Source organism: Manis javanica, chromosome 13 (genome assembly GCF_040802235.1).
Source record: "Manis javanica isolate MJ-LG chromosome 13, MJ_LKY, whole genome shotgun sequence".
Lineage (NCBI taxonomy): Eukaryota > Metazoa > Chordata > Mammalia > Pholidota > Manidae > Manis > Manis javanica.
The window spans coordinates 98,340,659-98,363,348 of record NC_133168.1 but is presented as its reverse complement, the minus strand read 5'-3'; the positions used below and the strand labels follow the sequence as shown (position 1 = coordinate 98,363,348).

The window sequence follows — 22,690 nt, the reverse complement described above, 5'->3', positions numbered from 1 at the left end:
CAGACCCGAGCCTCGCCCTTTTCAGCGTTTGCTCTCCTGCCCCTCCCTCCACAGGGCCAGCCCTCCATTCCTGGATGACCTTCTAGTCCCCCAGGCATCGCTGAAAGGGTGTGGCTCAGGGGGAGCTCTCCTCACCCGCTCTAGGCAGGCCTGCCCTGGCAGCTGCCCACTGTCCTCTGCCGTCCGCCTTGAGCTGCAGGCCAGTCGATGTCAGGTGGGGCGGCAGTGGCGGGGGAGCTCACGAGAGACCTAAGGGAGCAGTCGTGCTCGGCCTCGCTGTCCTTCAGCCAGTGTCCCCGAACACCCAGAGGCCCTGGGGCCCACCCCGCCACCCTGAGGGATGGAAGGAAGGTGACACGTCTGGGCCCGTGACAGCGTGTCACCCTGCACTCTTGAGAACCACTAGCCCTGCCCCGCTCCTGGAGCACTGACAGAAGAAGAGACTCAGCACCAGCTTCACCCCAAGTCCAAGCAGCTGGATGTTGCTCCAGGGGTAAAAACGGAAGTGATACAGGAGAGCTCAATCTATTTGTCATAAATTAGGTCATGTTGTCCCCAGAGGGAATCCCAGGAGACAAAGGCTGCAGGTGGCCGAGGGCAGCGTCACAGGTAAGGCTGGTCCTCCGACAGCTTCCACTTCTTTATGGGAGGGGCCGGCGTCACTGCCTTCTTCTCAGCGGCCTCCCTCTCAACAGCAGCTGCAGCGGAGCTGGAAGATCAGCACGTCGCTTAGGGCCAGGCTTCCAAAGAGCAGCGCGGAGGGGACCAAGAGAGACCGCTCCTGCCCCCCACAAGCACGCCTGCTGAGACCGTGGATCCAGAGGCCCGAGTTTGGGGTGTTTCAGAATGCCCAACCCCCTCAGAGGGGTCTCCCCACCCAGTGTCGGCCCCCAGTTGGCCTGCCCAGCCCCTGGGCCCGGACTGGAGGCCCCAGGCGGGATGGGCACCCCACTCCTGTCACCCCATAACAGGATGCTGGCAAAAGGGCCAAGCAATCAGTGATGTGTGTCCACTGCTCCTCCTTCTCTCAGGTACTGAGCACCTGCTATGTGGCAGGCCCTGCCTGTGGGCACAGCGCTAGTAAGACCAGGCCCCAGCCCCAGGCTAATGGGCTGAGGGTCACTGTGCAATTGAGGAACACCCAGGGTCGGCACAGGGTGAGCCCCGAGGAGACACTGTAAAATCTGAGGCAAGGGCCTCCCCAACACCCGAGTCCCTGGGGCCTGGGGCCTGAGAGGCTTGCGCATGCTCGCAAGGAAGGAGAGGGGCAGGCGTGCAGGCTCTCATCGCAGAGGAGCCCCCCACCGCCCGACCGCCCAGAGCAGGGGTTCCAGGCCCTTCCACCTCCCAGAAGCCTGAAGGAGCTGGAAGAGGCAGGCGGCGGCCTCCTTATGAAGTGAAGACAGCCCAGGGTGTGGGGAAGGAGGGCAGCTTGCCACAGTCTGGTTCCGGACCCTGGTGAGTTGGAAGATGACTGTGACACTGCCCGTTCGCTGAGTTCTAACTACACAGTATGTTTGCAGGTCGCTAAGGGGGTAGATCTCAAAAGTTCTCATCACAAGAAAAACTATTTAACTATGTACGTTCAGTAGACGTATTCGGATGCTCACTGTGCCATATATACACATATTGAATCTAGGTTGCACACCCAAAACTAATATGTTGCATGTCAACTATATCTCAAAAAACCAAAATAACAAAAATAAGTGCCAGGTCTTATCCCAGGGCCCTTGGAGGGGCTCTGGAGCTCTGTATCCTGCTGAGGCCCTAACTCTCACCCCGGGCTGAGTGGGGATTAAATGACTCTCAGAAGGCAAGTTCCCGGCACAGCCGATGCTCCATAAATGGGCCCCTGGAAAGCACCCACAGGACAAAGGTCTGGGTGCAGGAGGGGCTCTGTGGCGGCCTCACCTGCCCGCTGGCTCGCCCGACACCAGCACCTTCTGCGAGGACACAAGGACCAAGGGTGGCACCGACTCTCGGCGGCCATCACGCATGCAGTAGTAGTTGTTGGAGAGCTTGTGGCTGGGGCCCACGGGCAGCTTGGGAGGAGGCTGCGTTCTGAGGGGAAAGAGGACACTGGCATTGAAGCAAACTGTGAGTCGCTGTCACTTCCTAGCTGTGCTGACATGGCCCTTCACTTAGTCACAGGACCCCGGGACGGGCTGCAGACCAGGGGCTTCCCTTGGTGCAGTGGCATGGACTTATGACTGGGGGATGTGGGGGGTCACCCTGGGCCCAGAAGCAGGGAGCAGGCAGCTCCTGCTTCAGATGCGAAGGTGCTGGAAGGCGAGGCCTGGTGTGCCCCATCGGGTCTCCTGCCTGTCCCAAATGCAGTGGGGATGGAGGAGGCCCAGACGGGACACCCAGGCCTGTTCCCTCACCCCCACCCCCAACCCAGAGCTTGGCAGCTGGCCTCACCTGCATCTGCAGGTACTCAAAAGGCCGGAGTCTGAGGCTCTGCCCAACACCTACCCAGTGACAGCCCAGACTTGGCTCGTCCTGAGAAGCTCTGTCCCCAGAGGCCAGACTGCAGGACCCCTGGATTTCCTGTTACCGCAGGAGCTCTCTGAGGAGCGTGCTGTAGTCAAACCTCTTTACTCAAAGAGCACCTTGTCCTCAGAGGTCTCTGCATTTCCTGGCACCTCCTGGTCTTAGCGGCCAGAGGGTGCTTAAACAGAGTTCTGTCCTGGCTTGGGCCAAAGCCCGGGGTACATTTACAAAGAAGCTTGAGGCCCAAAAAGGAACTAACCTCAAAATAAAAAAAGGAGCTTCCTTGAAAAAACAGCGTAAAGGCAAGGCAGAAAAGCTAGGAAAAATCTTAAGAAGACTGGGTTTTCATTCAACCATGTTTTAAAACAACTTTTTTGTCTGAGAACCATTTTGCCAGGGTTCAAGTTTTTCTTAAAACAAGTGATAGTCATTGTATTCTTAAAAATGAGAAATACAGATAAAAACAAAGTTTGAAAATCTGATCATGAAAACAATACGCTGTGTGGAAATTAGCTTCTGCTTAACCCCTGGAGCGCAGAGAGGACCTTCGGCAGCGTCTGCCAAGGTGTTTTTGTCAACCCAGCACAGAAAGATTAAGAACCCCTGCCCAACTGAAAGGCCCAAACATATCACTAGGGGGCAGTGTTACCACGAAGAACTCAAATTTAATAGAACTGTTTGCTCAACTGGCCCATCCACTACGGATGGTAAGGCAATATAAAACTTTTGATACGTGGAACCGGTTGCAACATGTAGGCATTCACGTAAACCTGGTTATTTTAGTGCTATGTTTTTTTCCTTTCGTGCTAACCCTTAATGGTCGCCTTCCTTTTGCCTGGCCCCCTCCCACTCTCACTTCCTCTCCCCCTTTTCTCAGGGGATTTCAGTCACACTGGTCTCCTTCCAACTTTTGGCTCTGTCAGACCTTGGCACTCGCTGACCCCTCTGCCCAGAAACGTTTTTCTTGACTGTGTTTCTCTATCCCTAGGATATAAGCTCCATGAAGGGAATGAGGATAAGAACTCCTCTTGTTTGCACTAGCATCCCCAAGGCTGAGGACATAACAGGGGCTTTTATAAACGTCACGTAATTGTTGGATATAAATGAATTTGAAATCAAGACACTTGTGGGTTCAAATCCCAGCTGTCACTTTGTGACACTTAGCTTCTGAGTGACTTTGAGCAAAATGACTTAGTCTCCCTGAGCCTCATATTCTTTCATGTGTAGCATGGGGATGTAGCATTAACTGGCAGTACCACATTGAGGACCACAATTACATGATTCCCACTCCGAATTCGCGCCCACATTGGCTGTTCCACGAGCAGCTGGCTCTGATGGGAGTCCAGCAGAGTTAAAAGCAAATCTCTGCCTCCTGCCTCCACTGCCTGCCAAGGACTGGAAGCAGGATTTCGGCCCGGCACTCCAGGGGTCTAGAGGAATACGGATTTTGGTTTTGATGGAGAAAGGACAGGACAGGGCTGGAGGCTGGGCAGCGAGCGGGGCCTGCTCACCGCTTGGAGATCTCCTGGTAGCGCAGCTGCAGCTTCGCCTGCAAGTCTTGCTGTGGGAGCAGGAGAGAACGGTCAGCACGCAGGGTACCCCAGGAAAGGAGAGGGAGAGGGGACAGGGGCATCCCGGGAATGGACAGATGAAGGGAAGGCCAGAGATGGGCAGTCGGGTACAGCGGTATGGGCCCCGGCGGTGGAGAGGCAAGCCGGGGGCTGGGGCCGCAGGAACCAGGGCTGAGAGATCCGGGACGAGGCAGATCTCAGGCGTGAGGGGGTTCCCGGCCAAGGGAGGGTCAAGGGCTGGGGGTGGAGGTGGATGTGTCCGGGGCTGAAGGGGTCACCAGTCGGGAGCGGCGGGCTGAGGGAGAGGTCCCGGCCTAGGGGGGTCTCGGCACTAAAGGCCTCAAATCCCAAGGTTGCAGGAGGGAAGGGAGCAGCAGAAGCGAGTCGGGGCTGCCCCGAGCCCACAGCCTCTCCAGGGCGGCCCTGCGCACCCCTGACGCCCAGTTCCGCAGCCGCTGGATGAAACGAGTGGCGGAAGCCATCTTCCGACCGCCCTGAAGGGCGCCAGCGCCGTCTGTGGCGCGAGGGCTGCTGGGAAGCGAGCCTACAGTCTCGCGAGAGGAAAAGTAGGCGGGGGCTGGACGTTCTATAAAAGCCCACCCCGGAGCACGTGACTCCTCTCCGACCGGCCGCCGCCGCGCCGCCATCATGGACACGAGTCGTGTGCAGCCCATCAAGCTGGCCAGGGTGAGGCGGGGGCCCGGAGGAGGGAGTAGGGGGAGCGGGCAGGCGAGGTCTGACCCCAGCTTCGTTCCTCCAGGTCACCAAGGTGCTGGGTAGGACCGGCTCGCAGGGACAGTGCACGCAGGTGAGCGGACGGGTCGGGGCGCCCCGGGGTCTGAGCCTTGATGACCCTTTCGTGCCCTAGGCCTGCCCTGCCGACTGGGACCCGAGAACCGACGCCGCCTTTATCGCAGGGCCCCCGGAGGGTCCGAATCTCCCCAAGACGCTGCCCAGGTCTGAGCTCCATCGACCTCATTGCCCGGGCTCAATGCCCGCTTGCTGGCTCACGCTCTGCCAAGTGTGCTCCCGCCCCCAAGGCGCCCGGAGTTGCAGTTGCCCTCCTCGGTGGCTGCTTTTGACGCTCGAGAGCTGTTCTCCGCGTCTCGTCCCTCCTTTTCATCTTTTCTCCCCGCCCAGCCCCTCCCAGCCGCGCCCCCTTTCTGAATATCCTTGGACTGGCTCCGGCACATTCCCTGAATCCCAGTCGACTGCTCACGCCACGGTGTCTATCAGTGGCCGGCCCTGACTCCTTCCCGTCCACGCGATGGGCTCCTTTAGGTGCGCGTGGAATTCATGGACGATACGAGCCGTTCCATCATCCGCAACGTGAAAGGCCCCGTGCGCGAGGGCGACGTGCTCACCCTACTGGAATCTGAACGAGAGGCTCGGAGGCTGCGCTGATCTTGTGGCTGGTGAGTCCAGGGCCAGAGTGGGGGACAGAGCGGACCCCCATTAGACCCTTGGCTGGTGGAAGGAGGGCTTTGCCAAGCCCGGAGGTGAGGGGCTCTTGGAGTGGGTAGTGTAGGAAGTGTGCTGAGATTGGCAAGACGGGGCAGAGGGAGTTTGCCATTTGCTGGGGAGCCTGTCAGCATGAAGTGCTTGCGTCTGTTTACAGGGTCCTGGAGGTCGACCACTTGGCTCACGGGATGTTCTGCAACTGTTAATAAAGCATTTCTATTGTATGTAAACTCAGGTTCTTGTGTGGATTGTCACTGGGTTTATAGAATTTTCCAGTGGGGCCCCAGGTAGTCACTGACCCTTTGCACTCTGGAAACCTGGGTGTGTGTGGTAGTGGGGTAGGGTGGGGGGTGGGGTCTTTCCCCACAAGGCACTTTGTTTTTGAGGAGGAAGATCTATGTGTGTTTGTGTCCCCAAAATAAGACCTAAACTGAGTTAGGAATGTTTTATTAGAGAAGGTTTGGGGAGTGGGTGGACTGGGTCTGTGTCACTCTTCAGCCCCCACCTCAGCCTGCTGGCCCAAGGTGAACCTCAGTTGGACACTGAGTGATCCAGGCCTTTCTCTTGGGCCAGGGATAGCATCTGGACAGCGACCCTGGCCCTTCTGTGCCACTGAGGCTGAGCAGGGGTGGGGGAAGGTCACTCCTCAGGTGGAGGTGTGCAGCATGTCAGGCCGCTCACTGAAATGGGGGGTCCTCTCGATTGCCACTGCATCCGTCACCAGCCACAGCCATCGGGGAATCAGGGGGCGACTGGTGAGAGAGAGGGGGTGTGTGTCCTGTCGTGGTCTCCTGTGGGCAAGGCACCTGGTCTCAGTCCTTAGACTCAAGGGTACTTAACCCAGTGGAGGTCTGCCCTGGTCATGCCTAAGGAGGAACCCCACCCTTTACAGTGGAGCCAGGCTGCCTGGGTTTGAATCTCATCTCACCCCTATCTGACCTGGAAGGGGTATGTGACCAACGTGCCTCCTTTCCCACATCTGTGGGAGGGTGCAGGACCAGCAGGCCAATTGGGCGACTTTAGTCATGACAGTGCTACAGCCAGCCCGGCACTCTCCTGTTGGATATAAGCCTCTTCCCCTTGGGGACTCTTCCTGCTGCTGGCAGGAAGTCTCCAGTCTTAAGTCCTGAAGCTCTGACTTGTAAAGTCTGCATCCTCTAACCCAGTCAGTCCTCCTACCAAGGCCCCGTATTTGCAACGTAATAGGAGTCCCCAACGGGGAAGGTCTCACCTAAGTCTAATGGCTGTACTCTGCCCTTAGGAGATTTCACCTGTGGAGGTGTGTGACCCATGGGCATTTTGCAGGTTGAACATGAAGTCCCAGCCACATGGGGAAATTGAGACCCAGTTCCCCACCCCTGGTGCTCCCCAAGGGGAGCAGGGAGGCCTCCTTGAACCAGACCATCCAGGAAGCTGTGCACTCACCGGGGGACTGGGCTGGCCTGCACTCAGGTGGGCGTGCAGCAGAGCAGCCACCTCATCCTGCTCAGCCTCCAGGGCAATGGCCAGGGCACTGGTGCCCTCCTGAGGAATGATAGGGACAGTCAGGTCCCTGGACCACGGCATGGATACCCTGCCGCCCCATACCAGCCACAGGGTGGCTCACGTTGTCCAGGAGGGCGGGATCGCAGCCTGGCTGGGCCAGCAGCAACCGAACAGTATCCAGGCGCCCGTACTCGCTGGCACACATGAGCGCTGTGGCCCCATCTGCATCCTGTGCGTTCACATCTGCCCCACAGGCCAGCAGGGCTGCCACCATGTCTTGACGGCCGTGGCTGATGGCCAGCATGAGGGCTGTCTGCCCTGTCTGGGGAGTAAGGAAGCAGACAGGACTGGGAAAGGTGCCGGGGAAAGGGAGGTCAGAGACGGGTTGGCCCTCAAAGTGGACCTGGAGCCAGAGAGGATGGGTCCACGCACCTGGGTGGCCTTGGCATTAACGTTGCCCGTGTGGAAGAGCCTCTGGACCACAGCCATGTCCTCCTCTCTCCCCACAGAAGTGAGCGCAGCCAGCATGAGAGCCGAGTAGCCGGCTCGATTCTGGCGGTCAACCTCGCAGACCCCTGGGTTGGGGGTGGTCAGTTAACAGAGAAGCCAACACTCCCAGCCCCACCCAGCCTGGTCACCGCCTGCCAGGCCTCAGGTTCATCATGTCAGGAGGTCACGGGGTAGGGAATTTACTGTTCCCTCTGCCTCGAAGTCTCTCCCACCTAGAGCCACATGCTTCCCTCTCCTTCAGGCCTCTGCTCGGATCTCACTCCCTATTTCAAGCTGGCCTGGGGACTTGGTTTGGCTCACTGCCATGTCCCCCAGTACCTAGAGCAACACCTGGCATATAGTAGGTACTCAATGAAAGGACGTTCCTGTTTCTGTGGCTCCCACCCACCAAACCACCATTGTCGTTTCCCTGGAGAACGGTGTCCCCCGGTCCGCCCTGGTGTCTGAATCCGCCCCAGCTCCACGCAGCAGATCAGAAAATCACAGGCCCGGTCACATGTGATTTAGACCCTCCCGTGTCTCCCTATTGCTTCTGCTGTCCGCCACAGCCTCTGAGGTCCTCCGCTACCCACCTTCTGTTCCTTCCTCTGCAATCCTTTCTCCCCCAAGCCTGTGTCGCAGATTCAATCATGTCTCCCAAGAAGAAAAGTCAAAGTCCTCACCCCCCTCCCAGTACCTGTGAACGTGACCTTAATTGGGAATAGGGTCTTTTCAAATACAGTCAAGTTAAGATGAGGTCACCGGTCGGCCCTGATTTCCTATGACTGCTGTCCTTAGGAGAGGCACAGAGACAAAGGGGACACTGACATGGAAGGCAGGGAAGAGAGAAGTTGTCTTGAGCCACGGACCAAAGAGAGTCCCTGGCAACCTCCAGAAGTCAGGGGAAAGGCATGGAGCACATTCTCCCTTGGAGCCCCTCAAAAGGAAGCAGCCCTGCCACACCTTGACTGACCGTTTCTGGTCTGAACCCCAAGGCAATGGATCGCTGTTATTTTAAGCCACCCATTGTGTATACAGTTAACAGCAGCCCTGGGACACAGCCTCGCTGCTGCTGCCCATCCCTGGCTGAACACAAGCATCAGCTCTGCTGCTTCTGGGTTGGTTCTGTTAGCCTCCCAGGCATGTGTCCCTCCCAGCACCCACCTCTGTTGGGACCACATTTGTCAGAGTGACTGTTTCATGCTTATGTTCCCCACTGTTCTGGAAACTGCACGAGGCTAGGAACAGTCTGGGGGGCATGAATGGGCAGGAGGGGCACAAAGTGGGGGACTTTGAGGAAAGGACCTGGATCAGGTTTGAACGCAGGAGCCTCCGGCCTCTTGTGACCCATGGCCAGGGCTTTACTCCCTGCCACAGCCCCAGAACCCGGCCCCTTCGAAGGCAGGAGATGCCCAGGAGACATCTTTTGAATTTATGCATTGTCCCATCCTTGTCCTCCCGAGCCCCAGCCCCCTGCCAGGCCCAGAGCAGCAGTGCCGCTTCCCCAGGTCAACAGGACCTGCAGAGAATGGGAGGATCTCTGTTGGGAGTGGGGGGTGAAGGAGGGGACAAGGGGACCTTCCTCAGCCTGCAGTAGGAGCAAAACACCTCTGCAGGCAGCCCCCAGGACCCTGAGCATGAAGGACACCCAGGCAGGACAGCTCGTGGGGGGCAGTCCACTATCCACCGTCCCCTCTGCTGTGTGTCCCATGGGGAAGGAAGCTGTACGGGGAACGAGCACCGCACTGGTTCCTCCTGGGGTCCCAGTATGTCTGTGGGCTCAGCAACACCCGGGTACGTGTATCTGGTGCTCCAGAGGGGGAAGAGTTGGGCAGGGAATGAAGGTAAGAGGCAAGTAATAGAAATGTGGGAAAGGGACCCCAGGCCAGTCCTGGGGTGGAGGGCAGTGAGACCCCTGACCAGTGAGGACCTCCCCTCCAGGCCGGAGGGGCCGGTGGCTGAGGTGGGGCCCAGGGACGAGGTGGAAGCCAGGGCGGGAGATGCAGGGGCAGAAGGCCTGGCGACCCCTGACTGACCCCCTACTGCAGGCCTCATGCTCTTCTGTACGTCTTACCACAGCTGCCCGGGGAGGGAGGCAGTACGCCCCCATTTCCTAGATGAGAGAGCTAAGGCTGGGGAGTCCATGATCCCCCTAAGATGACATCTACCTAATCCCAAAGCCCCCTGCGAAGTGAGAGACAGATGGGGACAGAGCTGAGAGGGGAGAGGTCGAAAGGCCCTGGCAGTCCATCCTAGAGGGAGTCCATAACCCTGGAGGAAGGCGCTGACCAGTGTCCAGCAGCAAGCTCGAGATGGCCAGGTTCCCGTGGGACACGCTGTAGTGCAAGGCTGTGTTCCCGTTGCCATCCGCCAGGTTCACCACGTGTGCCAGGAGCTCGGGTCCCAGGCGCGCCAGGGCACCCAGCACTCCGGCCACTGGCTCCGCCTGCGAGCGCCGCTGGCTCGACACTCGAAACCACTCCTGGGCCACCAGGCGCGCCGCGCCCTGCAGGGATGGGGGAAAGGTGCAGCGGTGGCCCAGGTGGCCCAGATCCTGGTAGCAGAGAGGGTGTGGGGGCAGGGCTGGGAGTCCAGGCAAGAGAGGACGGTCACTGGTTGTCTGAGGGGAGCCATGGGGACCCATCGGGCCACACCCCTTTCAAGGAGGGAGGCCAGTCAGTGTGGGTCCCAGGCTCTGGGGGATAACCTGGAGTAGAGGAAGGCGGCAACCGCTTGTCTTTGGGGAGTGCGGAGTGGGGCTGGGGCTTGGGGCGGGTCCCTTTTGGGGAACCAGGGAAAGATCGGCGAGTCCTGGGGCGGAGATCCCTTTGGAGAGCTTGGGAGCGGTGGGGCCTCACGCGCGGCGCGATGGAATTTGGGATCTCCAAGTCTAGCAAACGCAATGCGCTTGCCTAAGAGGGCGTCAGAGGAGGACCCCGATGGGGCCCACGACCCCAGCTGGGAAGGGCTCTTGAGACACTCACGCCATCACGGGCCACTCCGCGGGGTCGGCTCAGCTGCCGGTACAGGGCTGCGCACGCCTCCCTCAAACGCGGGCTCATTTCGCACCTACCGAGGAGCAGGGAGAGGTCAGGGACCTGCGGGGGCGCGAGAGAGCGGCCGTCCCCACCCGGTGCCCCTGGCGTCGCTCACCTCCCCTGCGCACCAGGCTCGGAGTTCCGGACATCGCCACTACTGGAAGGGCCGGGGGTGCCGGAGTCGGAGCCCCCGCCGCTGTCATCCCCGGAGCCCGAGGAGCTGCTCTTCGGGGGCTCGGCAGCGCCGTCCGCGCTGTCACTGTCACTGTCGTCCTCACTGGATGAGCTCTCGTACCTGGGGCAGGTCGGGAGGCGGCGGCTGAGCCCCCCCCGTGGGCTCATTCTGGACTCTCGCGAGGTGGGGGTAGCTGTCCCCCTTTACAGATGAGGAAAGGGAGGCTTGCCAAGACCACACTGGGGGCCGGGGGGCAGATCTGGGATTCCAACCCCGGTCTGTCCCCGCGGGGGCTGCCACGGGGAGGGGCAAAGTGCTCACTCTCCATTGAGGACCCCAACAAACTGCAGGCTCTTGGGTCCGGGACTGGGCTGGGCACCAGGCGTACCGTCTCTCTTCTTCATGATGGATTTGAGGATGCCTGGCGGGCAGCAGATAAAGGTACTGAGCTCGACTCCGACGGCGGGCCAGCCAGGGCTCAGACAGGGGTCCGGACTCACCCGCAGGGGCCACGGCTCTGTCCCCGTCCGTGGGCCCGGGCAGGTTCTCCTGCGTCAGGGAAGGAGCCTCCTCGGGGGGCTCGGTCTGCGTGGCCTTCTCCGCACAGCCCCACGGGGTCTGGGTGGCAGCCTCGCGCGGCTGGGGCCGGGCCGCCGCTGCCTCCTCCTCCGCGGCCTCACGGGCCTCCTCCAGTTCCCGCAGCCGGCCCCGCAGGAGCTCGCCCACTCCGCGCTGGTGCTCCAGGCTGGTGCGCAGCAGCTCCAGCTCACGCTCGGCGGCCGCGGGCAACCCCAGCAGCGCCTCGGTCACCCATGCGTCCGCCTCGAGGGTCTCTGGGGCCGCCTCCGCACCGGCCTCCCGGGTCTCCGGCGCTACCTGGGCCTCCGCAGCTTGGATCTCCGGCGAAGCCTGGGCGCCCACCTCCCTCGTCTGGGGCGCCCGATCGAGGACGTGCAGCGCGCTCTCGCTGCGCCTCGAAGCCAACCCATCGGGGCCATCGGCCCAGGCGCTGACCCTGGAGCGAACGCCGCGCTCGGAGGCGGCCAGGCGCTCCGTGAGCCGCCGCAGCTGAGCGAGCTTGTCCGGGCGCGCCTCGGCCTCCGCGTCGGGCTCCGGCTGCACGCGCCCGGCCAGCAGCCGAGCCTTCTCGGCGCGCAGCGCACGCACCTGCTCCTGCAGCTCGGGCAGCGCGCGCGCCTGATTCTCGAGCTCGCGCAGGCGCCGGAGCGCCGCGGCCATCTGCTCGCGCACCAGCTGCAGTTGCGCAGGGCCAGGGGAGGCGGGGGTGGGGGCCGAGCCGGGGGCGGGGCTGCTGCGGCCAGACCCGCACGGGCTGCGCGTGACCGCGCGGGCAGGGCTGGGCGCGCGCTCGTGCGCCTGCGCCAGCTCCAGCCGTCTGCTGGTCTCCAGGAGCGTGTGCTCCACGCGCGGGTTGCGCACAGGCGCGCGCGGCGACGGCGGGAGCAGAAGGAACCCAGGCGGCGCGCCCGGGGACAGTGCGCCCGAGGCTCCCCCGTCGTCACTGGCCAGGGACTCGCTGGAAGTCCAGGCCCCGGGGCTGCGCGCGCCTGCGAGGCCGGCCCGGGGGACGCGGGGGCGACGCGCGGGCGAGGGGCCGGGGGCGCGGCGGGCGGCGGGGCCGCGCTCCAGCTCCTCCACGTACTTGAGGAAGTCCAGATCCAGATGGAAGCCATAGGGCGTTTCCACTGAGTAGGGCGAGCTTGGGCTGCGGACGCCCCCCGTTAGGCCGGGGCACAGGCGAGGGCCTCCCAGGTCTGCAGGCATGACAGGGAAGTGGGGGGCGTCAGGTGTGGTTGGGAGTGACTGGACCCACAGAGCGCGTCCCCCACCGCCTCATGACAGGCCTGCCTGGCTCCACCTGCACCAAACCCTGTACAGCTGCAATAGTGCACACGCACTCCCAAAGCTCAGATTCTTCTCTGCACCCAGTCATGCAATCACGCCTTTACTAAGCGCTTACTGTGTGCCAAGCACTTTTCTAGGCGCTGGGACACAGCATGAACAAGACACAAACACCCCTTGTTGTAGGAGAGAGATAAATAAACATGATCATTCCAAACGATGCTGAAGGCAATAATAATAAGATGAAAGAGAATAACTAGAAAAGGCGTGACTTTGGCCCAGGCTGTCAGGGCAGGTTTCCTGCGGAGGGGACCACTAAATGGAGCCCCGAATGAGGAGGAGGCAGCCGGGGACAGAAAGTTCCTACAAGAAATCAGCCATGCAAAGGCCCTGGGGTGTAGGGTGCAGCATGGGCTGGGGTAACAGCAGGGCAGGGGTGAAGGTGCCCCGGAAGGTGAAGGAAGAGGGGCTAAGATTAGAAGTGAGCTAGGGCCGGACTCGGGGGGCCTCCTGGATCGCTATGAGGAGTGGCAATTACATCCACATACGCTAGGACTCCATAGGCGGGTTAGGGCAGGACCATGACATTATCCCATGGACATTTAGAAAGGGCCTCTGGCAGCTGTGCAAAGGGGGAAACCGCAGGGCTTTGTCCACGTGCAGGCACCAAGTGTGCATCTGTGCACACACACATATTCCATTTTGCACACTCACCAGGCAGATTCTGATTCAGGGCAAACTTGGCCATGTCTCCTGGAGTCGCCGCCAGACACACCCTGAAAAAGGCCCCCAGGGCAGGTGAGGGTGGGGGCTGGGCCCTGTCCCAGTGGCTGTGCCTCTGCAGTCAGCATGGACTCTGAGTAAACAGACCCCCGACCTTCTCTTCACCCCCTCACCCTGCACACATGCCTTCTCCTCCCTCCTCAGGAAGTCTTGAAACTCTGGAATGAATGAATGTGGGGACCCCCAGGTTCTGCGCCTCAGTCTGCTGGACAGGAGGCTGCAGAAAGGGCATCAAAAGGAAATAAGAGGAAAATAATCCAGAAAGTGAGTAGCAGGGGGTAGGAGGTGGGGAGTGGTCATTCCAGACCTGTCAGTCCCTGGGGAAAATTAGAAACTAAAGCTCAAAGGGGTGGGGTTTAGACCCTCACAAGAGGAAGGCGAGAGTTGGAAGCCCCTCACAGTCTCATCAAAAACTCAACTGCTCAGATTCTGCATATTACAAAACAACTACATCTCTTGAAATTTTTTTTTCTTAGAGAAATGCAAACAAGACATAATTGAGCATCTGAATTTTTACAACGGTCACTTGTGCCATCCTTGCAGGAATGACGGTAAGTCATGGGCCAGATGCACCAAGGATGCAAATTAATTGATACCCAGCTCCTGGGAGGTCTCTCGTAGAGTGCCACAGGGCTCTGCCCTACGCTTCTAAGAGCTTGTACTGGAACCACAAGCAGCCAGGTTGTCAGAGCCGTGGCCGTACACGGGACTGGGGGACAGTGACCCTTTGGGTGACATGATGGGGGTTCTAAGAAACTGAGGGAGATTAGGCCACATCTAATAATGTGATATTTCACAAGGACAAGGACAAATACTGAGTTCAGAACTTTGATTCAGAAAGCAGAAGGTGGGAAAGATGGGGCTTTGAAGATGAAAAACTGACAGGGAAGGGAAAGCAGCTCGTATTAAGTGCCTAATGTGTGCCCTGCCTGACGAAATGTGATGCCTGCAAGGTAGATATTATTATTATTCACATTTCCAAATGGGGAAACTAAGGCACAAAGCAATTAAGTTCATTGCCTTTGGGAAACACCCTCAGATTGGGCTCTGCTCATCTTCTGGGGACCCCTTGCTTGTGCAGCCCTCCACTGGCAGGTGCCTGCCAGACCTGATCTGTCTTCTCCCTGACCCGCTGCTCAACTGTGCTAACCACTGGCGACCTTCCCCGTGGCCCCTGGCACTCCTGATGACCACTTGGTGCCTGACACCCACCAGCCACTAAGCACCCATCAGCCCACCTGACCCACACTGCTCCCCTGCTGGGGGGGCCCTCCCACTCCCCACCTCTGTCCAGCCTGGGTCCCAGGCATCTTCCCCACCCCAAGGCAGGCGGGTCCCCCCCACCCCCTGCAGCCCTGAAGCAGCTGTTTCCTGGCCCTTTGCACAGGCTGCACGAGGTGGGCCAGCTGGTCATCACCAAGGACAGCCAATGCCTCTCACAACTTGTTTTCAGGAAACTGCCAGGGAAGAGCTGTGTCGTGGAAAAAACCTGGGCCAGGGCTTAGGGGTCTGGGCCTGCTTACAGCTAGCCGTGCGGCTCTGGCGTCAGCCCCCGCCTCCAGTGACCTGGTCAACCCAAATCTGAGGCCCTGGGAACTCAAAATAACCACCGTGGACTGTCCCTAAGACCCAAACCAGCGGGAGCAGGGACTGAGAGGCCGGGCTGAGAACTAGGTGCCCCCCCAAATGGTAAATAATAACGATGCTTTTGCCATTTACTAGAGGCCAGCTCCTATGCTAAGCAATTTATGGGTATTAGCTTAAAAAAGAAAAAGAAAATCTAACTCTGAGATAGGTTTATTATCCTTTCTTCCATTGTACAGATGGAGAAACTGAGGCATAGAGAGATTAAGTGACCCGCCCAGGGCCACACATGGGCAAGAGCAGTATTTGCATACAAGGAGTGTTTCTTGATGGCCTTCTAGAAACAGCCTTCCTCTCCCTGGGAGGGGCAGGGGGCCCCAGCCTGCATGCGTGCCTGTCCCCCCGTGGGTCCCCCTGTGACCCGGCTGCTCCTGGGACTGCAGCCTCAGCGGAGTGGGGCCGTGCAACTGCCCTCCCCTCGCCTCCGCTCCCAGCCCGAGCTGTCACGGCTCGATCCGGATCCTACGCCTGAGACCCCCTCATTAGGCCGTCAGAGCCGACGCCATACGCCCCCAACTCCCGCCCCAGGGCCTATTTCGGGACTTGGAGCTGAGATCGTGAAACCTGCGGGGTGGGGCGCGCGGCGGGCAGTGCGGATCCCGGGCCTGGGAAGTGGCCGTCTTTCCGGCTTGAGGCCCCCTCCTGCTGCGGCAGGACCCTCAGACCCCTGAGGAGGGGGCGGAGGCCGATGATGGCGGGAGGGGTGGTACTCAGGGCAGCACCCCGCGGTTACCACCCCCCAGGACGGCCTCGCAGGGACAGAGCGGTTTCCGACAGGAAGCGCCGCCGGGCGGTTCCATCCGTTGCCCATTGTCCGCGGACCCGGGGGCCGTCCGTCCCTCCCCCCGACACCGTTTCCGTATCACCCCCCCCACACTCAGGTCCAGCGTTAGGGGCTGGACCCGGTCCCCAAGCTCTCCCGGGGCGACGCTGGGAAAGTCCCAGAGTCGGTCGGGGCGCTAGGGGGCGAACAAGCCCCCACCTGGCTCCCGAAGTGGGACGAAGGCGATCCCACCAATCCGGAGCCCCCCATTCTGCTCGCTGCCCACCTGGGGCTCCCCGAGGAGGGGTCCCAGCCGGAGCACACCAGGACCGCCCCGTCGCAGTGCGCAGAGCCCGGAGAGGGGCGGGAAGCACATCGCCCCTTCCTGGTGTGTCCCCTGGTCCCCCCAGACCCGCCGTCCGCCTTCTCGCAAAGCCCGCGCTTTACCTGAAGCCGCAACCCCGCCGCGCCCGCGCCCGAGCCCAAGCCCGCCCCTTCGAAGCTCAGGGCCGGCTTATCAAGGCCTGGGCCCCAACTGACGGCCACGCCAGCCATCCAGCGCCCGAGGCGCTCCGAGCTGTCCAATGGTGAGGCGGGGTGGGCCGCGGTGGCCCAGTCCAAACAGCGTGGGCGGGGATGTGGGCGGGGCCTGATGCCGGGCCCTGGGGTAGGGGCGGGCCTTGGAGTGTCGGAGGCCAAGTCCCGCCCAGCGCCGGGCTAAGAATCCTGGATTTGCTCCCCTGGGCACTAGGGAGACATAGAAATACTCAGCAGGGGAGCAACCCCGTGGGATTTGTGTGTTTGGAAGAACCGAGAGGTGGAAGCTGGAAGGACTGATGCTTCTGTCTGGGTGTCTGGGGAAGGTAGCAGGAGCCCGGATCTTCCCACGGGGTCTTTGCCCCCATCCCCAACTGTTTCTCCCTGGGTGTGTTCCAGAGGTGTCCTTCTCCTTCCTACCTGTGGGTTCCTGTCCCCAAAGGCCTAACTGTCCCACCATTGCTTTATTAACCTGATAGCTGCCTATTGTTTATTTGTTTACCTGTCTGCCACCTGACTCCCCCACTGAAGTGTCAGCACCATGAGGGCAGGAAACTGATTTTGGTCACTGCTTTATCCAGTGTATCTGGCACACAGTAGGTGCTTAATAACTGTTACAATAATGCTTCTAAGTTACATTGAACTCTTTATCCCATTATGAATATATTATGATTTAAGGTGACTCCAGATTTTTTTCTCCTCCCAGATTCGTTTAGCATTTATTGAGCACCTACTCGGTACCAGGCACTGTCTAGATCCCTGAGGGGATACGGTCCCTGCCATTCTGGGCTGCAAAACTGAGAGGCAGAGACCGATGGTCAGGGTAAAGTTTATGGCAAGTAGGTGACAGGGTGGGATGGGGGGAGGAAGGGAGAAAATCTCTGACCTGTGAGGTCTGGGGACGCAGCCAGCAGGCTGACACTTAAAGGTAATGCGCACACACACACACACACACACACACACACACACACACACACACACACACACACACACACACACACACAAGGCCATCCACACAGAAAAAAACTTCACGTGCTCAGGAAGAGAAGTGTGAAGTTCCATATATGGGGAGCTTTGACTAGGGTGGGAGGGGGTGATTGTCCTGTGCAACTCAGGCTGTTTGTCCTGAAGTGCTTCCCACAGTCTGGGGTTTACTGATCCCACATTCGTGTTCCCCTGTCTTCTGTATCCCCTGCACATTGGCAGTTGGTTCTAGAACTGGAGTCAGACTATATGGTTTGATTCCTTTGATTCCTTTGGCTCAACTACAGGGCTGGTGTGTCCCTCCGGGCCAGATGCACACTCTGTCTCTCCCTGCAGGAGGCCAGCAGCCACTGAGGACGAGCTCGCTGGCAACAAAGCACTGATATTCTAGCTCTTCCTGCTGGAATCCTCCCTTCACCGCTGCTGCCCCTTACATCCTGTTGGGTTACCTACCTACCTGTGCGTGCATACGGGAAAAACAAGCCAAGGGCCTGATTCTTTCCCTTTATAAACCACTTTTCGAAATAATGCATTGATTCCCTACCATCCTCAGGTGATGCCTGAGACTTTCTTCTCTTCTGAGCCATTATGACCTCGTGGATGTAAATACATCCTGCTTCAACCCATTGTAGTTACCCTCACCGAAGGGCCCACCCAAGCAGTGGGGGCCTTTGCGGGTTGATACCTTTGGAAGTGATGCTGGTGGTCTTTGATGGCTTTCTTGCTCTCTCGTATGACCAGATGTTCCAGGCTCACCTTGGACATCTCCTGCCCCAGACCTGGCATCAGCCAGAAATTCCAAGGAACTTTAGTTTCCTTTACTGGGAAATCTTTTAGTTTGAATGGCCCACAAGGTCCTGCACAATCTGCTCCTGCCACTTCATTATCCCCTCGCCTCCCGCTCTCCTCCTTGCCCATTCTGCTCCACCAGGCACAGTCCTGTCCCAGGGCCTTTGCACCTGCTGCTCCATCTGCTGGACTGCCTTCCCACAGATGTCCACATGGCTTCCTTCTCCTCTTCAACAACGCGTCTACCCTGACCACCATCTCTGCTTCTCCACTCAAGGTTCCCATTAGCCTGCATTTGTTTCTTTCTGCAGCACTTACGTCCTTCTCACACGTGTCTGTCTTTTCCCCACTGGCACATCAGCCCGATGTGGGCGGGAATATTTGTCTGTCTTTCTCACTGCCTGGATGCTAGAGCGAACAAGGCTTGTCCTGCAGAAGCTGCTCATTAAACACTCGTTCACTGAAGGAAGGGAATCAAAAGTGAGTCTGAACCCCATGCAGATGAAGGATCTCCCAGGGGCTGTGGAGGAATGTCCCTGCCCAGCCAGTGTGGCTCTTCTCTGTACCACCCTGTCCCAGCTCAGGCTTGAGCCCGAGGAGAAGAGGGAGGTCCTGGCCACTCCAGGACTCATGTGAACCCCTCGGGCGCCACTTTCAGCCCCTTTGCCCGTTGAAGAGCCTCCTAGAAACTCCAGAGCAGCTCCCACCCTCGTCTGGAATGCCCAGCTGCCCCAGAGAGGCTGCGGCTGCCCCATAACACTAGCCTCCCAAAATGAGGGCTGATCAGCCCCAGGTGGGGGTCTCAAAGGGTGGCATCTTCCACTCGGCTCTCCAGGCCCCAAACCCAGCTGGCCCACATCCGGTTAGTTTCACCACCTGAGCGGTTCTGGAATTCATCCCTGTAGCTGCATCTAGTTAGTCCAAGTCCCCACGCTTCCCTCCTGCCCTCCCGCTCAGGCTGCCAACTTTGAACAGTTCGTATCCACCTCCAGGTAGGAGCGTGCTGAATTTTCACAAGTCCTGACGTGTCACTTTTTTAGCCTGGTTGAAAGTGACATGGATGTGCCCCTCGTTGTTACTCTTTACACTTCACACATATTTTTATTGTCTTGATTGTCACGACTTTTGTCTTTATTCAGTATAGATTTAAAACAATGATTAAAAGCAACCCATCAGGATAGTTGATTGAGGCGACTCACCAGTGAATGCTGGAACTAGTGGGTGGAAGTTTCAGGAGAAACAGGATATTTGCATAGCTGCAATACATCTGCCCATTAGACACATTTTAATTACAAAAGAGAAAACTGTAACATTACAGAGGAGACAAGGGGCCACCGAGTGACCATAGGCAGAGTGACCAGTAATGGGGCAAGTGGCTGTCATGTGCCTCCTGATATAGGACACAGAGAACACATCCTCACCTAATACACGGAGAACACATGCATAACCTGAATCTAATCGTGAGGAAAAGTCAGACAAAGCCAAACAGGGCCATTCTATGAAATGACTTGCCTGTGACCTTCAAATATGTCAATGCCATGAAAGACAAAGAAAGGAGAAAGAACGTTCCTGAGGAAAGGAAGCTAAGAAGGCTTGGCATTTAAATGCAATACGTGATACTGGCCAGAAAATAGAAATTGCTATAAAAGATATTATGGGATGATTGATAAAACTTGAATAAAGTCTGCAGTTTGGATATCAGTAGTGTATCAATATTAAATGTCCTGGTTGCAACCACTGTACTGTTGTCATATAAGCAATGGTTTTCAACTGGGGGAGCGCCAGAGGACATTACCGCAGCGTCCGAGACAGTTTTGATTGTCACGACTTGGGGGGGGTGTCCTACTGACATCTAGTGGCGCTGGAGGCTAAAGATCCTACCATGCCCAGGACAGCCCCCACCTCAGCAGTGACAAGCAGAGAAACCTTCTGTAAAAAAATGTCATTTTTCTCAGGAAACAGAAATGGAAGTATTTAGGAATTAAGAAGGCATCATCTATGGGACTGTTTCTTGAAGTTTCAGGGGAAAAAAAAGTGTATCTATATCTATCCCTCCCTTCCTCTCTCCCTCTGTGTGCGCGTGCACCTTACTTGGATTCCCCAAATGCTAACAGGTGGTCACATTTGCTTATTATTCTCATTCTCCCTCTCTCTCCCTGGGACTTCTTAATGTCCCTCGAACACATCAGACATGTTCCCACCTCGGGGCCTTTGCACTGGCTATTCCCTCTGCCTGGAATTTCTTCCCCCAGATATCTGCCTGACTTACCACTTTATTTAAAATTGCAAGCATCCCCGTTATTCCCTATCTCCCTTCTGCTCTCGGATGCCCCCGACCCTTAGGAGTCGCGCATTGCGGGGGCTCAGCAGCCCGGAGCACCCCACCACCACCACCACCCTAGACTAGCTAAGATTAGCGGGAAATGAATCCCCAGATCCGCCACCAGAGGGCGCGCCTCCTCCGGCCAAATCCCGCCGAACACCTGTGAAGGAACTGCCGTTCAGAAACAAAAAATGCCATCTCTAGGTTTTTCTTATTATTCCAAAAACGTAGTCTCTAAAAACTGGCATATTCATTATAGAAACTGAAAACGCTAAAGAGGGAAATACAAATCGCCCCCCTGAGAACTCTATTAGATCCACCAACGTATTTTACTAGGATCACCATTTGCTTATTCAAAATTTTTATGGCAACCTTTTTATTCTGAAAATTTTAAACAAAAAATAGGAGAGAAATGTTCCTAATGTACTAAACTATACACTTAAAATTATTAAAATGGTCAATTTTACATGATGTATATTTTCCCACAGAAAATGAATTAATTGTATAACATCAACACCAGTTATCAATTCAATCTTATTTTATCTCTTCCCATGATCGCATTTCCTCCCCAACTGGATTATTTTGAAGCAAATCCCAGACGTTCCACATCTGTAAATATTTGAGTATGCATTCTAGGAGAAAAGGGCTCTTTAAAAAAACACCCATAATTGCATTTTTATTCTTTAAAAATATCAAATGTCCAGTAAGTGTTCAAATTTTTAATCATCTCATAAATGTTATCATTTTTTTTGTTATGTCTTGTTTTATTATTTTCAAATCAGGATCTCAAAATGTCCATACCTGCATAGGGCTGAATTTTTTTTAAATGTCTTTTGATTTCAAAATTCTCTCACAATCTTTTTTCCCCAGTTTATTTGTTAAGGGAAATAGATGTGTCCTGTAGCATTTCCCACAATTAGCAGTTACCTGACTGCACCGTTGTGATCCATTTAAGATATTCATATGTCCTCTGTGTTTCATGAAAATTGGTAGATTGAGACCAGTGCTGTCTGATAAAAATAGAATGCAGGAGCCCAGTTTGAAAAAGACAGATGCACCCCTATGTTTATCACTGTACTATTTACAATAGCCAAGAAATGGAAGCAACCTAAATGTCCATCAGGAGATGAATGGATAAAGAAGAGGTGGTACATATACACAAAGGAATACTACTCAGCCATAAGAAAGAAACAAATCCTACCATTTGCAACAACATAGCTGGAGCTAAAGGGTATTATGCTCAGTGAAATAAGCCAGGTGGAGAAAGACAAGTACCAAATGATTTCACCAATCTGTGGAGCATAAGAACAAAGAAAAAAACTGAAGGAACAAAACAGCAGCAGAATCACAGAACCCAAGAATGGACTAACAGTTGCCAAAGGGAAAGGGACTGGGGAGGATGCGTGGGAAGAGAGGGACAAGGGAAATAAGGGGCATTACTATTAGCAGACATAATATAGGGGGGCCACGGGGAAGGCAGCATAGCACAGAGAAGACAAGCAGTGACTCTACAGCATCTTACTACGCTGATGGACAGTGACTGTAATGGGGTATGTGGGGGGGACTTGATAATGGGCGGAGTCTAGTAACCCTAATGTTGCTCATGTAATTGTATATTAATGATACCAAAATAAAAAATAAATACATTAATTAATAAAAATAATGTGAGCCATAAATGTAAGTCACATGTGCAGTTTTAAGTTTTCTAGCAGCTACTTTAAGATGGCGAAACAAAAAAGATGAAATTTATTTTAATCATTTAATTTTACCAGTACCTCTGAACACTGATTATTTCAACATGCAATCAATATAAAAAAGTAGTAAGATATTTTATTCTTTTTGTTTTCTAACCAAGCCTTCCAAATCTGCCATGCTGTTAACATTTGGAGCACATCTCAGCTTGGACCAGCCACATGCCCAGCACTTGATGGCCACAGGTGACTCATTGCTATTTTGAATATTGGACATTCTAGACATCTTCTCAGATTCATATTTGATATTTCGGCAAGGAGACTTCATCAGTGGTAATGCCATGTCCTTAAGAGGGGCATAGCAGCCTCTCATTTGTAATACAAGCATAAGTATCTTTCTTTTTTTTTATTAAGGTATCATTGATATACACTCTTATGAAGGTTTCACAAGAAAAACAATGTGGTTATTACATTCACCCTTATTATCGAGTCCCCCCATACCCCATTGCAGTCACTGCCCATCAGTGTAGTAAGATGCCACAGAGTCCCTATTTGTCTTCTCTGAGCTACATTGTCTTCCCCATGACCCCACACACCCCAT

General features: G+C 56.4%; 3 protein-coding genes across 4 annotated transcripts; 1 reads left to right on the top strand and 2 right to left on the bottom strand.

Annotated features, from left to right (window-relative positions):
* Positions 1 to 526: 526 nt before the first annotated feature.
* NDUFA7 (NADH:ubiquinone oxidoreductase subunit A7) lies at positions 527 to 4,624 on the bottom strand. The gene is made up of 4 exons (XM_017645263.3): positions 4,496 to 4,624; positions 4,005 to 4,054; positions 1,912 to 2,061; positions 527 to 709 (listed from the first exon to the last, which is right to left on the bottom strand). Exons 1-4 carry the CDS (start codon positions 4,544 to 4,546, stop codon positions 604 to 606), a joined length of 357 nt encoding a protein of 118 aa, XP_017500752.2. The 5' UTR covers positions 4,547 to 4,624; the 3' UTR covers positions 527 to 603.
* A 23-nt stretch (positions 4,625 to 4,647) lies between these two features.
* On the top strand, positions 4,648 to 5,755 carry RPS28 (ribosomal protein S28). Its single transcript, XM_017645264.3, has 4 exons — positions 4,648 to 4,751; positions 4,825 to 4,872; positions 5,346 to 5,479; positions 5,683 to 5,755. Exons 1-3 carry the CDS (start codon positions 4,713 to 4,715, stop codon positions 5,466 to 5,468), a joined length of 210 nt encoding a protein of 69 aa, XP_017500753.1. The 5' UTR covers positions 4,648 to 4,712; the 3' UTR covers positions 5,469 to 5,479; positions 5,683 to 5,755.
* A 200-nt stretch (positions 5,756 to 5,955) lies between these two features.
* Positions 5,956 to 13,554, bottom strand: KANK3 (KN motif and ankyrin repeat domains 3). 2 transcript variants are annotated; one of them, XM_037018433.2, is made up of 11 exons: positions 13,472 to 13,554; positions 13,290 to 13,351; positions 11,213 to 12,487; positions 11,034 to 11,133; positions 10,653 to 10,913; positions 10,484 to 10,568; positions 9,789 to 10,005; positions 7,443 to 7,585; positions 7,132 to 7,332; positions 6,951 to 7,049; positions 5,956 to 6,316 (listed from the first exon to the last, which is right to left on the bottom strand). In XM_037018433.2, exons 1-11 carry the CDS (start codon positions 13,480 to 13,482, stop codon positions 6,203 to 6,205), a joined length of 2,568 nt encoding a protein of 855 aa, XP_036874328.2. In that variant the 5' UTR covers positions 13,483 to 13,554; the 3' UTR covers positions 5,956 to 6,202. The 2 variants fall into 2 exon arrangements, with proteins under 2 accessions (XP_036874328.2, XP_036874329.1); XM_037018434.2 differs by having other exon boundaries at positions 10,653 to 10,832; positions 13,472 to 13,552.
* Between the last annotated feature and the right edge of the window lie 9,136 nt (positions 13,555 to 22,690).

What these genes read in the sequence shown, in the direction of transcription:
- RPS28 (XM_017645264.3), top strand. Translation starts at nt 4,713, where the DNA reads ATGGACACGAGTCGTGTGCAGCCCATCAAGCTGGCCAGG. An exon ending in AGCCCATCAAGCTGGCCAGG is followed by an intron (nt 4,752 to 4,824) that starts GTGAGGCGGGGG and finishes TCGTTCCTCCAG; the next exon opens with GTCACCAAGGTGCTGGGTAG. An exon ending in CGCAGGGACAGTGCACGCAG is followed by an intron (nt 4,873 to 5,345) that starts GTGAGCGGACGG and finishes GGGCTCCTTTAG; the next exon opens with GTGCGCGTGGAATTCATGGA.
- NDUFA7 (XM_017645263.3), bottom strand. Translation starts at nt 4,546, where the DNA reads ATGGCTTCCGCCACTCGTTTCATCCAGCGGCTGCGGAACTGGGCGTCA. An exon ending in TGCGGAACTGGGCGTCAGGG is followed by an intron (nt 4,055 to 4,495) that starts GTGCGCAGGGCC and finishes CTGCTCCCACAG; the next exon opens with CAAGACTTGCAGGCGAAGCT. An exon ending in TACCAGGAGATCTCCAAGCG is followed by an intron (nt 2,062 to 4,004) that starts GTGAGCAGGCCC and finishes CTTTCCCCTCAG; the next exon opens with AACGCAGCCTCCTCCCAAGC.
- KANK3 (XM_037018433.2), bottom strand. An exon ending in TTAATGCCAAGGCCACCCAG is followed by an intron (nt 7,333 to 7,442) that starts GTGCGTGGACCC and finishes CTTACTCCCCAG; the next exon opens with ACAGGGCAGACAGCCCTCAT. An exon ending in ATCCCGCCCTCCTGGACAAC is followed by an intron (nt 7,050 to 7,131) that starts GTGAGCCACCCT and finishes ATCATTCCTCAG; the next exon opens with GAGGGCACCAGTGCCCTGGC.